Source organism: Terrapene carolina, unplaced genomic scaffold (assembly GCF_002925995.2).
Source record: "Terrapene carolina triunguis isolate 2854851 unplaced genomic scaffold, T_m_triunguis-2.0 Scaffold236, whole genome shotgun sequence".
Taxonomy (NCBI): domain Eukaryota; kingdom Metazoa; phylum Chordata; order Testudines; family Emydidae; genus Terrapene; species Terrapene triunguis.
Genome location: NW_020664587.1, coordinates 9,079,967 through 9,094,933, shown reverse-complemented (window position 1 = coordinate 9,094,933; position 14,967 = coordinate 9,079,967). Strand labels below are relative to the sequence as shown.

The 14,967-nt window shown below is 46.8% G+C and overlaps 1 protein-coding gene across 2 annotated transcripts in view; it reads left to right on the top strand.

Moving 5' to 3' along the window:
* The window catches only part of PIGV (phosphatidylinositol glycan anchor biosynthesis class V), a 17,208-nt gene extending 5,809 nt beyond the window's left edge, over nt 1–11,399 (top strand). The window contains exons 1-4 of one of the 2 annotated variants that reach the window (XM_024203323.3): nt 3,470–4,267; nt 4,349–4,509; nt 7,034–8,206; nt 10,576–11,399. In XM_024203323.3, the coding sequence (XP_024059091.2) occupies nt 4,423–4,509; nt 7,034–8,206; nt 10,576–10,887 (1,572 nt within the window). In that variant the 5' untranslated portion in view covers nt 3,470–4,267; nt 4,349–4,422 and the 3' untranslated portion in view covers nt 10,888–11,399. Of the gene's footprint in view, nt 1–3,469; nt 4,268–4,348; nt 4,510–7,033; nt 8,207–10,575 lie in introns of those variants that run through there. The other variant, XM_024203324.3, reaches the window with a different exon arrangement.
* The last annotated feature ends 3,568 nt before the right edge of the window (nt 11,400–14,967 follow it).

Sequence of the window (14,967 nt, the reverse complement as noted above, 5' to 3'; positions counted from 1 at the left end):
TGGGGAAATGTGTGCAATAGGAGTTCATCTCAGGCTGAAGGTCATCTGGAAACACATACTGGAAAGCCCCTAGTACTCATTTGTGTAAGAGGTCAGAAGTCAGACTCAGACCTTGGGATTAACTTTTAAAAAAAATCTCCTGACATTTAAACAAAACTAATTTTGGAAGGGCTGGGGTTGCATGTCATGATTTTTTATTTTTTTTACTCTTGGGGTTGGCAACATTCAAATTGATCCTTTTAAAAGGGGTCAGTTAATTTAAAAAAAAAAGTTGAGTGAAAAGATGAGCGCTCCCTGCCCAAACACTATCTGAGACCTAGGAGTAAATCATGAGATATTGAAGCATTCTCTAGTCTACAGCCCTACTAGGAAGTCTTGTAACAACAGAAGTGAATGTATTGAATGGAAACACTTGAAGTGACCTATTTTGGGGTTGAGGCCCTTTTGTGTCTATAAATGCTGCTTGTATTCTATGGTGTTTAATATTAATCCATTAATAAACACACAAGCTATTTAAGTAATTGTCTTCCAACCTTGAAAATGTTCCTATTCAGGGCTTCCACAGTGATCTAACCTCTGCTGGAGTCTCTGCAAATTGCAGGACTTACTTACTTATCTCCAAAGTGAGGAGGAATAATTTTGTTTCATTTTTATCATTTGAATTTAAATGCCAGCTGCAGGCTTTGTCAGTTCTAGCCATCTGAAAGAAGCAGCAATGAGGTTGAGTCCACGAACAAAACGAAAAAGTTACTTGGTTTGATACAAGTGAGTCTTGTGAAGTGATTTTTTTGAGTCTAAATTCTCTTATTGTGGTTAGGTATAGTAGTAGTTCCAGACAAACTTGAAAATGTGTGTTAGAAAAGGGCAAAATAATTGGAGTATACCATTGTGTGCAAGATTAATTGGACCATTTTCAGACCTGCTGTAAGCAGGTGCAGCTCTCTTGACTTCAGTGAATTTGTACCCTTTAAATCAACTCTGGGTGTGGGCCAGTGGGCCAGTTCTTTCAAATTAATTATACAGGGACAGCATCATGTTAAGTTTTGACCCAGTGCATACATTTTGCACAAATAAGCTTTTAGAAAAACTATGATCAGTAGAAATGTTCCCTTTTTTTAAAAAGTATTTGAATGGAAAATGTTTTTAAAATAAATAAATAGTGCAGTGGCTACAACCAAACATTTTAGTCTTGTGCCTGAGGACCAGAAACTGAAGCTGACTAGAAACAAATGTGAAAATGACTAGGCTCTCTATTATCCAAGCTATTATAAATGCAAACAGTAAGCAGTATAAATGGTGAAAAGTAAATTGGATTTCTACTATTGTTTTACTCATCTATGATATTGGTGAGAAGCACATTCTTGTAAATAGCAACAGAGGGTCCTGTGGCACCTTTAAGACTAACAGAAATATTGGAGCATACAATACAAAGAGTACAAAGGGACTCTTGAATTAAAATATATTTTTAATTCAAGAGTCCCTTTAATCTGAAGGAAGATTGCAAAAATACTGAGAGATGCCAAATCATTGTGTTATAAGTGTTTCCAATATGTACACTGAAATGGATTTCCTATTAGGAATCCTATAACCTAACCAGAATCTAATTGCCATAGTATGTGGAGGGAGGAAGTGCCAATGTTGTAAGAATGTACTGCCCCCTGGTGGTGGACAGTCACCATTACATATTTTATAGACCTTTCATAATTTGTTTTAATTTACCTGATGATTTATCTAACATCTGTTTGATTGAGGTTCATACCCTTACTGATAGCATGATGGAGTGAGACAAAGGGAATTCCTGTCCAAATTCAAGGAACTGGTTAGAAATACTGAACACTGATTGAAATTCACTTTTAATTTTGCATAAGATTTGACATTTCTTCTATGAAGATTTTTTTTTAACCCACCTTTGCCCCTTGTGTCCCTTTTCTATCCACCCTGGTGTTCTTGTGGTCCTGTGAGCAACACTTGGTGCTTTTTGTGTAAAGACATCCAGACCCATGGAACACTGTGTTCTCTGTCAATATGGTGGTTGTGGATTGCAGCTTTTTCTAGGCTTTGCTGCCTTCTGATAGAGGGTGTGCGGTGTGCTGCCAGAAACAGCCTTTTCTTATGGATTGATTTGAACCTTCTTGGCGAATTCATTTTAGAATTTTTTAAATATCCAAAGTGGTGATAAACATTAGAGGCAAAAAATATCTTATGTTCTTTAATAGGATTTACAGCTGTGAATGTGCTTTAATAGAATGTATAGCTAGGCTGAAATCCCCCTCCATAATAAATTATAACTTCATGATTCAGTATTGTATTTCCCCATGTTTATTACTTTGTCTGCTGCTGTAAATGTTTGGGAGGGACAAAGGCATATGAGCAAAACCAAAAGTTTTGTGCGTGAGAAAACAGGAAGCATGGGCTAATGGTTAAAGCCTAGAACTTGGACTCAGCATATTTAGGTTCTTATTCTTGGTTTGGCCACTGGCCTGCTCTGTGTCCGTGGGCGAGTCACTTTACCTCTCTGTTTCTCCGTTCTGCCCACCTGTGAAATGAAGATAATGCCACTTCATCATCTCACAAGGTGGTTTGAGACCTAATTCAAGAAAGTTTGTAAAGTACTTTGAACTCTTCGTGTGTATTATAGAAAACTAAATCAGTAAAATTACTGAGTGGAGAGCAGAGTGTGAACCTACAGGCAACCTAGCACCTACCATTTCTCAAAGCAAGAAGGCATTAAGGGCTATGGGGGCCAAGGAAAGACTCATGTTATCCTAAAGCTCCCTAGAGAACAGCATAGCAGATCTGGAGGTTGCTTAGCTGCCTTCCATGGCCATGAGCCTGTTCTGATCATATCTCAGGGGTGGGCCAACTTTTTGGCCCAAGGGCCACATCTAGGTATGGAAATTGTATGGTGGGCCATGAATGCTCATGAAATTGGGGGTTGGGGCATGGGAGGGGGTGAGGGCTCCAGCTGGGGGTGTGGGCTCTGGGGGGGGGCAGAAATGAGGAGTTCAGGGTACAGGAGGGGGCTCTGGGCTGGGGCAGGGGGTTGGGGTAGGGGGGTGAGGGCTGGGGGTGGGGATGAGGGGTTGGGGATGCAGGAGGGTGCTCCAGGCTGGGACCGAGGGGAGTTTGGAGGGCAGGAGAGGGATCAGGGCTGGGCAGGGGGTTGGAGCCCAGGAGGGGGACGGGTGCAGGATCCGGGCAACGCTTACCTCAAGCAGCTCCCGGAAGCAGTGGCATGTCCCCCTTCTGGCTCCTACCCAGAGGCATGGACAAGGGGCTCTGTGCATTGCCCCATCCGCAGGCGCCGTCCCTGCAGCTCCCATTGGCCATGGTTCCCTGCCAGTGGGAGCTGCGGGGGCAGCATGCAGAGCCCCCTGGCTGCCCCTACGCATAGGAGCCGGAGGGGGGACATGCCGCTGTTTCCGGGAGCCGCGTGGAGCAAGCACCGGACCCTGCTCCCCAGCGGGAGCTCGAGGGCCAGATTAAAACATCTGAAGGGCCAGATGCGACCCCTGGGCGGTAGTTTGCCCACCCCTGTCATATCTGCTCTGGAAATGTCAGGCCAGAATACTAAGGTGTATGTTAAACTGGCTTAAATCCCCTAGTTAAGGTATGGGGAGATAAGAGTCCCCTTAGCATATGTCATTTGCTTGAGTCAGGCAGATGCCCTCATTCTAGTTAGCAGAAACCCCTTCCAGAGCATTAGAAGAGCAGTGAGAGAATAGAGCTCTGTAAATATGTCAGGACAATTATTTCTTTGTTCTGTGGAGGGCTTAAGTGGTAGGTGAGAGACACTGAGAGGGGATGCTAGCCCTCACCTTGCAATGGTCAATGAATACAATGATGTTGGAAGGTGTTGGTTCATAGCCCTAAAGGCTGAAGTTTTCTGCTTCTCCAGAACAAATACAAGATGGCCAATGGGAGCTATGGGGGCGGCGCTTGGGGCAGGGGTGGTGTGCGGAGTCCCCTGGCTGCCCCTAAACGTAGGAGCCGGAGGGGGGATGTGCCTCTGTTTCCGGGAGTCATAGCACACGCCTGCGGAGCGTATCCTACTCTCTGACTGGAGCGTGGGAGCAGGGCAAGCCCCAGACCCTGCTCCCCAGCAGGAGCTTGAGGGCCAGATTAAATCAGCTGGCGGGCCGGGTGTGCCCGCAGGCCATAGTTTACTCACTACCCTTCTACAGTGTCCCCTGAATTATGGTCTCTTCCAGAAGGAACATTCTTCAAGTTTACAGCCTGAGGTTTATGAAGGAAGTACTGTTGGCCAGTAAGTAAAGATCTGTAACTTACAAACATAGCTGAAGCCTGCAATACCTCTTTGTGTCCCTGAGCATTGTGTTTAATTCAGGTTTCAAAAGCCAGAGAGAGAATTTCCCCTGCCGAAAGCAGCAGTGACCCACTGAGGCAACTTCCAAGGTCATAATGAAGCTGATGAATAGAAGAGACCCCTATGTTCGAGAGGTCATCCGGTTTGCAGTGTGTTGCAGAGCCCTGACACTTGTGCTCCAGGCAAGTCTCCTCATGAACACAAGACATTGTACTAAATGTAATATACTACTTCAGAGTTACCTCTTCAGTACTGCAGGGTGTATTGTGAGCTATCACGATCTTCCTGATTGTAATTGGACTTCTCATGCAGAGGCCTACAAGCGGCATCTGGGAAGTCATGTTGCTGTCAAATAGAAGTTTGACATGGTTAATTTATTTTTAAATTAAAACTTTTGTGTGAATTCACTGCTGTTGCAAGGGGCTGTATTGACAGTTCTGTAGACTGAAGTCCCCTGTTTATCCACAAAACAGGTACATCAATCTTCCCACGCAAACGATTCCCAAGTCTCAAACCTAGAGGCACTATCTCTAGACATGAGGACATCTCAGTGCTCATGGCTAGGGCCCTATCAAATTCATGGTCCATTTTGGTCAATTTCATGGTCATGGGATTTTAAAAATTATAAATTTCATGATTTCAGGTATTTAAATCTGAAATTTCATGGGGTTGTAACTGATGGGGTCCTGACCTAACTGTGAAGGCAGGAGTGTAGAAGTAAGGGTGGCAATACCATACCATGCCACCCTTCTGCATTTCTGCTGCTTGCAGGGCACTGCCTTCAGAGCTGGGCACCTGGCCAGCAGCTGCCGCTCTCCGGCCACCCAGCTCTGAAGGCAGTGCAGAAGTAAGGGTGGCAATACCGTGACACCCCCCCCCCCACAATAACCTTGCAAAAAAAACCCATTACCCTCTTTTGGGTCAGGACCCCCAGTTTGAGAAACGCTGGTCTCCCCCGTGAAATCTGTATTGTATAGGGTAAAAGTACACACAAGACCAGATTTTTATGGGGGGAGACCAGATTTCATGGTCCGTGATGCATTTTCACGACCGTGAATTTGGTAGGGCCCTTCTCATGGCCCATTCACTCCTTAGTGTGTCTGCTGAGACTGTCAACAAGGAACCCAGCTGTTTTGTGACGTGAAACCAGTCTAACTGGGAAAGAGATTGAGCACCACCAAACAGCCAACCGATAGTAACAACTTTTGGTCTCTACTGGGTTGGGTTGGATTTGAACAACGTCTGAGAGATGAAAGGCTCCATATGAGATACACCTTCTCCTAGAACTGGAAGGGACCTTGAAAGGTCATCGAGTCCAGCCCCCTGCCTTCACTAGCAGGACCAAGTACTGATTTTGCCCCAGATCCCTAAGTGGTCCCCTCAAGGATTGAACTCACAACCCTGGGTTTAGCAGGCCAATGCTCATGAAAAAGTCTCCCAAGTCAGCCAGTTTCCTGGTAATGTAGGTTTCATTGTAAAGCATCAACATTTATTTTTTTAATTACAGTTTGTTAAATGCAGCCCCTTTTTTCTTTCTTTCTGTTCTCCTTCCCCTGTCAGTGCCAACACTGACATAATTGTACAAGGGACACCCCTAATTCCGCATTTGAAGCTTCAGGACTGCTCAGTCAGATGCATGACTTTCATCTGGCTGGGTATTACAGTGCTTTAAAATTTAGACCCTAGCCTCTTGAGCTTTCTGTTTTTCTCTCATCTGTTAAAACATGGTGCATGCCGCAAACTCACAAAGGGGCTCGTTTGTTGGGAGTCCCGTTCGCCTTTCTAATATGAAGGTCAGGGGACACCTTTGTGTCAGCTCCAACAGCAGCATGCTAAGCTAAGCAGCAGAGACAATGGGAGTGTGATCTAGTAGCTGGAAAAGGGGCCTGGGCACTGCATTAACCTGCTGTGTGACATAAGTAAGACTCCCCCCCCCCGTGCCTCAGTTTCCCCATATATAAAGTGGGGGTCAAAATGTCTATCTCACCAGCGTGCGGGGGGGGGGGTTGTGAAACAATCATTGTAAAGCAGTTTGAGAGGTTTAGATGGAAGTTGCTATCTTAGTACATTCACTAGTACATACAGCGTTAGAGCTGTTCTGGAGTAGAAATGAGTAAAGTGCGCTTCATAGCTAGCTACAGAATCACAGCCATTACAGAAAGAAAAGACCTGCTAATTCATCTCCATTTCCCACCTCCTGCACCACAGAGGTTAATGCAGGATTTGGATTTTTCCCTGCATATTTTCCAGAGCGTTGTCTGGTCTAGATTTGAAGGTTCCAAGTGAGTCTCTGGTGAAAACCCAAATATGTTGTAGTCTAACAGGTCTCACCACCTCAAACCTTTTTCCGATACTCAAGGTATGCTACACTGCTAAAAAAAAAAGTGTATTTTAAATCAGGATAGCTAACCAACCTTCACTAACTTGGGCTAACAGAGCAGCGAAGGCATGGCAGCTCAGATTAGCATCTCGAGCTAAAACCCATGGGGAGCCTGGCGTTGAACTTGAGCTGCTAACAGGTTTCTTTGCAGTGTAAACATACCCTTAGCCTGCATTTCTTGGCTCCTACTTATGCTCCCTTCTTGGAGTTAACACTTGGAGTCCCTGGAGTCCTCCTCCTGCTTGGGACTAGATTTGACTGTCTTCAGTGCGAGAAGTCACAATAGGATGCTTCATTAATTTCAGTTCTCTCCCTCTCTCTTCCAGGCCCTGTTTAACTTCTTGATCCCGGATCATGCAGCAGATGCCTTCTCTCCTCCCCGCCTGTCAGAACCCAGCCTCTGTGACTGGTTGTCAGAATGGCTGTTGGGGGGCTTGTCGCACTGGGATGCAGAGCACTTCCTGTTCATAGCTGAGCATGGCTACCTGTATGAGCACAACTTCGCCTTCTTCCCAGTGTACCCCCTCAGTGTGCGAGCCGTGGCAAAGGTCATCCTGTGCCCTCTGCAAGGGCTACTGTGTTTACGGAGCCGCCTGCTCTTGTCAGCGGTGCTTTTGAATGCTCTCCTCTCAGTCCTGGCAGCTGCTGTCCTCTATGAGCTGGGGTGTGTGGTGCTGCGGTGTCGCAGGATGGCCTTCCTCTCTGCTGTCCTCTTCTGCCTCACCCCCGCCAATGTGTTCATGACAGCCGCTTACTCAGAAAGCATGTTTGCTTTCCTGGTGTTCAGTGCCATGCTGCAGCTGGAGAAAGGGCAGCGCTGGACCAGCGGACTGCTCTTCTCCCTTGCTGCTGGTGTGCGCTCCAACGGGGTGATCAACACCGGCTTCCTCATCTATTCCCAGAGTAAAGACCTTGCCCTCCAACTCCAGGCAGGTGCTGGGACTGTAATGAAGCTGCCTCAGGTCTGGAGACGACTCCTCCGCTTTGCAGCTTCAGTGGTTCTGATGTCTGCTGGGGTCTTTTTCCCTTTTGCTTTGTTTCAGTCCTATGCCTACTTGAGGTTCTGCAATCCTGACGCCAGCTCTGAACATGCTGTTCCCAGGCCGCTATTGCAACTGGCTGTGGATAAAGGGTATCGTCTAGCGGCCATGAGTGGGATGAAACCTGCGTGGTGCTCCCAGGGGCTCCCTGTGGTCTATTCTTACATTCAAGATGTTTACTGGAATGTGGGCTTTCTAAGGTACTTTGAGCTTAAACAGGTACCCAACTTCCTGCTTGCTGCGCCGGTTACTGTGCTGGGCTCTTGGGCCACCTGGTTCTACCTCACTGCAAATCCCCAGTACTGCTTAATGCTTGGCCTAGTGAGAAGAAAGAAGGAAGGAAGGAAAGGAGAGGACTCTGATAAGCCAGTGGATGGATTTCGCTGCACCAGTGTCTTCGTTTACGTGGTCCATGCCATGGCTCTTCTGGCCTTCGGAATCCTCTGCATGCACGTGCAGGTGAGACATTTGAAGCAGCATATGGCAGTGGTGTCTTTAAAGGAATTTAATGCTGGGGGCGAGGTGGTAGATTGACAGCCATGGAGATAGAAGTTGTCTAGCCACAGAACAAGGACAGGGGCAGTGCAAGCTTCTCTCTCAGCACATGTCCTCCTGCTCTGTAGGAACCACTTCCGGGTCAGAGATGACTGTTCCGTTTCCCCTGGCCATTTAGTTCCTTTTCTTTCATTGAGACTGCCTAAAAGGAGGCCCATTAGGTGCCAAGTGTGATGGGAACATTTGTCCACTAGGAACTACTGGCTTGTTTCACTTTGGCCACTTATCTAATGGATGGTATTTTTAACATGCTTATCACCGGGACAGCAAAGTGCTGCTAGTCAGCTGTCAGGGGGTAAAGGCTTTGCGCCACTACCACCTTGGGCTGGACTTGTACTGGTGACCTGGAAGAGAAAAGCTCTGTAACCTCGTACCAGTCTCTAGAAGTGTTTCAAGACTACTTAAAACGTGGCTAGTGGCAGTAGAAAGTTGGGGATTCCAGAACCCCCAGATGTGGGTCATGAAGCATTAAATCAAAACTCAAGTGGAGGTGGTTCTCTCTCTCTCTCTCTTCCCCTGCCTTCCAGTGTATGAGCAGGACTCCTCCTTCTGGAGTCTGTCCCCTCTCACTTGGAATCCTGTTAAATAACCTTTCCAGTCTCTGACATTGCTCTGCCAGGTCCCCAGCAGATCTATGGGTGTCAATGTTTGCATGTGTTCAGCAGGCAGGGATTAATGGAGAATGTCTCTGGATTCCTCCTATGTGCTGGTAGTCTGTCCCTCCAATTACTCTAGACCCTTCAGGGTTCTGGAGGGTTACAGGACATACATCGGGGTGGGCAAACTTTTTGGCCCGAGAGCCACATCTGAATATGGAAATTGTTTGGCGGGCCATGAATGCTCACGAAATTGGGGGTGGGGGTGCGGGAGGGGATGAGGGCTCCGGCTGGGGGTGCAGGCTCTGGGGTGGGGCCAGAAATGAGGAGTTCAGAGTTTGGGAGGGGGCTCCAGGCTGGGGAAGGGGGTTGGAGTGCAGGGGGGGGGCTCTGGAGTGGGGCTAGGTATGAGGGGTTGGGGGTGCAGGAGGGTGCTTCAGGCTGGGACCGAGGGGTTCAGACGGTGGAAGGGGGTCAGAGGTGCAGGCTCCGGGTGGCGCTTACCTCAAGCAGCTCCTGGAAGCAGCAGCATGTCCCCCCTCCGGCTCCTATGCGGAGGCGCGGCCAGGCAGCTCTGTGCGCTGCCCTGTCTGCAGGCCCCATCGGCCTCAGTTCCCAGCCAATGGGAGCTGCGGAGGCGGCACTTGGGGCAGGGTCAGTGTGCGGAGCCCCCTGGTTTTCCCCTACGTGTAGGAGCCTGAGGGGGAACATGCTGCTGCTTCCGGGAGCTGCGTGGAGCCATGGCACGCACAGAGCGGGGCAAGTGCCCGACCCTGCTCCCTGGCTGGAGCGCTGGAGGAGGGCAAGCCCTGTACCCTGCTACCCGGCGGGAGCTCAAGGACCAGATTAAAAATCTGAAGGGCTGGATGCAGCCCCTGGGCCGTAGTTTGCCCACCCCTGACATACATGCTAGAGGCGATGCCATGGAACCACAGGGTTAACTCAGTCCTTTATTCTTCACAGGAGACAAACTGCTGCCATTCAATTTAGTATATGGGGGGCGGGAGGGGTTCTTGTCACTTTCAATAAGTTGTTTGCTGTGTAGTTGTAGCCATGTTGGTCCCAGGATATTAGTGAGTGGGTGAGGTAATATCTTATATTGCACTAACTTCTTTCCAGAAGAGCAAAGGGAGTTGTTTTAGGCTATTGTTTCCCCTCTCCACACTGTTCTGCAGAGTGCCTGTCGCTGTCATCCGCAGAGATGGTTGCATTTTAGTGATGCTGCATGCATAGCATTTGTAAAGTGCTTTGGGATCCTTTGAGATGTAAGGCTCTTCATAAATGTAAAATAGTCATCTTCTTATTTAGGGTTTGGCGCTCTCATCTTCCTTGGGGAAGATAGCAAGATTCACGTCTTCGCTGTAGCTCTGCTCAGGAATAGTGCCCTGATTTCTGCAGAGCTGTGGCAAGTAAACTGTTGCTGTGTTTTTCTGTAACCTGGAGGTTACTTGGCTGCTTTTACAGACATCTTTCTAAACATAACCCTGAGCTGAGAGGCATTTTATTTCATATTCTTTTATAATAATAAATTCTAGCACCATAAAGTGGGGCTATATTTCACTCCAATTTGTCAGTAGTCTGAGGCAGATAGATTGCACCTTTCATTCCTCAGAATCAGGGTCACTTAGAGTCACTGGCACATAATTAATGTGCTTTTCCCCCCCCTGCTGTTTTCAGGTTGTAACCAGGTTCCTAGGCTCGTCTACACCAGTCTTGTACTGGTTCTCTGCTCATCTGCTCCAGGACTATGAACCTTTGCTGTGGAAAGAAGGAGCTGCTATCCAGACTGCAGCATCCCTCTCCAAGAAGCCCAGTGTAGGCAGCTCTTTTCCTGGATCGTTCAGAAAAGGGATTTCTGAAAACCCCATCATGAGATTACTGCTGAACTGGAGAATAAGTTCCCCTCTCACCAAATGCATTCTGGGATACTTCCTGTCCTACTGGCTGCTGGGGCTGATCCTACACTGCAACTTCCTGCCTTGGACATAGTTAGAGTTTGAGAACATGTATTTGTGATGGACCTGCTAATGGGAACAGAATCGCTGCTCAGAATATAAACTCTTTTTTAAACTTGACATAAGTGAATTGATGCTACTATCTTTCTTTTTATTTCCAAAGGTATACAGAGCCCCCAATATGTGCACATGACTCTGTGCTCTTATTGCTGTAAACCTCATCCTTCCTCATTCCATTCTCCCCCCTACCATTTGTCACCATTACTGGTCGTATGATGGCTAACATCTAATCTGTAAACTCTTTGGGGTGGCGGTTGTCTTTTTATTCTTATGTCTTCGGTGAAGCACTTTACCATAATTAATAATTGTCCCGTGAAATGAGTTATAGGCCTGTTTAAGGTTATAGGTTAGGTTATAGTTGACATGTCTATCTGCAGAATCCAAATTGGGGTTCTGAGGTGGTGGAGAAACTCAAGGAAGCATCCTCTAGCTCGCAGTGAGAAGCTTTCCTAGTGTGCTCCTCTTCCTGTAGGAGCGCCTGGGCATCATAGCGAACAGGTGGAGTCAACAAAGGAGTTGGCTGGAGAGGTCCCTAGAGAAAGTTGTTAGAGGTTCTCAAGCTAGGGCATGTGGAAATTCACAAGGGTGTATCAGAGTGTTTGAATGTTGTCAGTAAAGTTTGTGGACTTTACGAGAGTCACTTTTCCCCCTAAATAAAAAGACATCTCTAGCTTTGGAAAGTTTGAGAACTGCCTGGGGTGGGTAGGAGAGTCAGTGTGATAGGGCCTACAGCTTGGAGAGTACTGTCGGGAAGTTGGACATTGAGGGAAGGAAATAAACATTCCTGTTTACTTCATTAAATAGTAGGGGAGTGTTGCCCTCTGGTTACAGCAGGGCAGAGGGACTCAGGTCTGATTCCTATTTCCAGTTCTGCTGTTGACTTACTGTGTATTCTGGAGAAAGTCACTTGGTCTTTATGCCCTGATTCTACTCTCTCTCAAAATGAAGACAGTGCTACTTCCCACTCTCACCAAAGGATTGTGAACTGTGTTTAATGAATGTGTGAAGCTCTTTGAGATCTTTTATAGAAGGCACTAAAGAAGGGTAAAGCATATACTGTTTTTAGCTTAAAACAGAATAAGCTAATTGTAAATGTGGTAGTCTCCAGCTATCCAAGCTTCTGATTAGATGAAGGCTTGGGGATACATGTACACAGCAAGCAGAAAGCCATGGCAGTGAGTCTCAGAGCTTGGGTCTACAGACTCAGGTCACAGGGCTCATGCTACAGTGCTCAAAATAACTTCAGAGCCCAAGCTCCCCACTGAGCCTGAATGTCTGTCTATGCAGCTATTTTAGCACTGCAGCATGAGCCCTCTGAGCCCAATTCTGTAGACCCAGGCTCTGCTGCTGGTTTCTACTTGACATGTAGACGTACTCTGGGTGTCCCCTGAGACTTCTGGTTCTACAGTATTTAAGTATACTATACATATATGACCAGGTAATGATTTTCGGTGTTGTACATTTACACACACACACGCGCGCTTCCTCCCTTGACACACACGCTTCCTCCCTTGACACACACACACACGCTTCCTCCCTTGACAGTAGCTGTTTGTAGCTGGACACCTTGGTTTAAATCCTGCTTGAAGCAGGTCATAACTGCAAATTAATTTGGAAGATTCCTCTGAGGTGCTGGCAATTGTCACCCCTTTGATTCCAGGAGGGACAGACTTAAAGGAAATGAGAAGCAGGCATACCTGCATCCGGGAACATACCGAACATCCCACACAGCAGTAGGCTAATGTAGCAAACATGACTGATAATGAGACTTTAAAAACAAACGTACTCTGAAACTCTCCAGCTAACTGGAAGAGGCTATAGTGAGATTTTCCAAAGCAGCCACTGCATCCTGGATGCTGCCACTGAAATCAGTTGAAGTCTGCGAAGATCTGCTTGAGGGATTGGGTCCATATTTTTGAGCCTGTAGAAGGCAAGTGTATCTTCAGTGTTTAAGCTTTGCCTTCTCTACATGAAAATTCTGCTGATGTTTTTAGTCAGACTTTGCACTGGTAAATAAGAATAAAAATTTAAACTTAAAACTCCAAATAAAACAATGAGTAAAGATAGACCTGTTGCCATTTTAGTATCTCTCTGGTTGTCAGAAACAACTCGTAAACTGAACACATTTGAACTGGAGTCTCTGAGACACAATAGCAAGAGGTGGTGCAACACAGAAAGAGTAGTAGCACTCTTTAGTGGGGACAGAGGGCTACAGTCATTCATAAAACTACAGGAGCCTGAACATGAGGCCCCAACTGCCAGCCAACACCCAGGAGGCTACTTCATGCCTACACACAGCAGCAGTGTCTTATGTTGCTGATGCCATTTCAGTAATTGCTTGCACAGGTTGACACTTCCTGGACTCCAGCTGCTGTTGCTTTGGGCTTTGCTGACCCTGGTTATTGCTGTGAAGGGGGATGAGGCTCCTTATTGCACCACCGAGACTCAGGCCAATGGAGCCTGTTTCCTGAGTGTGGGAGATCTCTTGGACATTGTTCTCCCCTGACTAATGTGTGATCCATGTCATCGTCACTCATTTCCCAAAGCTTCTAGAGAATTGAATGGACCTTGAATCCTGACCATAAACAGTTGTGAAATTTTAAATGTAAGAGGCCAAATTCAGTGCTTATTTCCACATTATCCAATTCCATTGATTCCGGGTGAAACTTTGGGGCCAAAGAATATAACCATCAGTTCATTAACGTCACAGGGGGCCGTGTCCTTTACCTACCCACTTCCACAATAGATGGTAAAAACGTCAAAGAGAAACTGACAGAAATAGCAACCACAATAATAGTAGGGATGTGACTCAAACTGCCCGGCAGGAAATGGATGATTCAGCCTATGTTACCCTTGCTGCCTTATGTACCAGATACGGCTGTAGAGAAGGCTCTATCCTGATGCACCTCCAGTCCATTTCTGAGTGTTTCTGCTGCTGCATTATTCCCTATATCCATGCTCTTCATCGTTAGATTATCTAGGTAGCAGGACATGTCCTATTCTTAATTTCTTTTATTGATTTTCATCAAAGCCCGGACACTATTTGAAGTTTGGACCAGGTCAGTAGTGATCAAAAACGGTTACAGTCTTGAGGGTGTTTTGTGACTTATATATGGAATAAGTTGATCTCAATCTGTTTCCAAGTGGTACAAGTATCCCACCTCTCACCCAGAGAGCGGAAGGATTGAGTGAGCCAGGCAGACTGAACTCTCCTTGTTTGCCTGTGGGTGGTCCCTCCATCAGAGAGATGAAACATGGTGTGGGTTAGGGAAATTTAACCTATCCTGTGGATAAACAGAGGCCTTCAGTTTCCAGGCTTGTCAGCTCACCAATTTCCACCAGCACTAAATTCACTGCAAACATTTAGAAAATAAAATAATAAAACAGTTTGACTTGTTACTGTTTGCTTGTTTAGGTCTGTGATTATTTGGGGGAGCTACAGTTACGCTGGGTCTATAAGGGGAAGGTGTCTAGTGGGAGGTCAGCTACAACTGGCTTGAAGTGACCATCACCCAGGTGGCTGTTACAGCCTAATTAGAAGAGGGCACACACACTAGTGGTGGTGATGGTGGGAGGTAGGGCTGTACTGTGAGAGTTGTTATAATGGGGTTTGAGCGGAGCGAATGGGTTTGTATTCTAATGGTGTTATGGTTTGAATGGGGCTGCAAGTTGATGGTGCAGTGGCTGGCCACAAGGAATGTTATACTGTGGTGGTAATTATGGGAGTAGAGGGTGAGTGGGGCTATGGGGTGTTGTGATGGGTTACATACAGGATGGTGGGGTGAAGGGGACTGTGTAGCATTGCAGGATTGGAAATGAGTGTTTGTGGGGGACAGGAGTTATGAAGAGTTGTGGGATATGGGGTTTTGAGGGTTGGGGATTAGGGGTGAGTGGAATTGGGGGGGATCTGTGGTTTATAAGAATGTTATGGGTTTAAGAGAAAAGTGGGGTCTCTGGGGGCTGCAGGGCAGGCTTCCAGCCATGTGGGAGGTGGTGTGGCTGAGACAGTTTGAAGTTATGGGGTTTAAGGGATTTGGGATAATGTGGTGTTCAG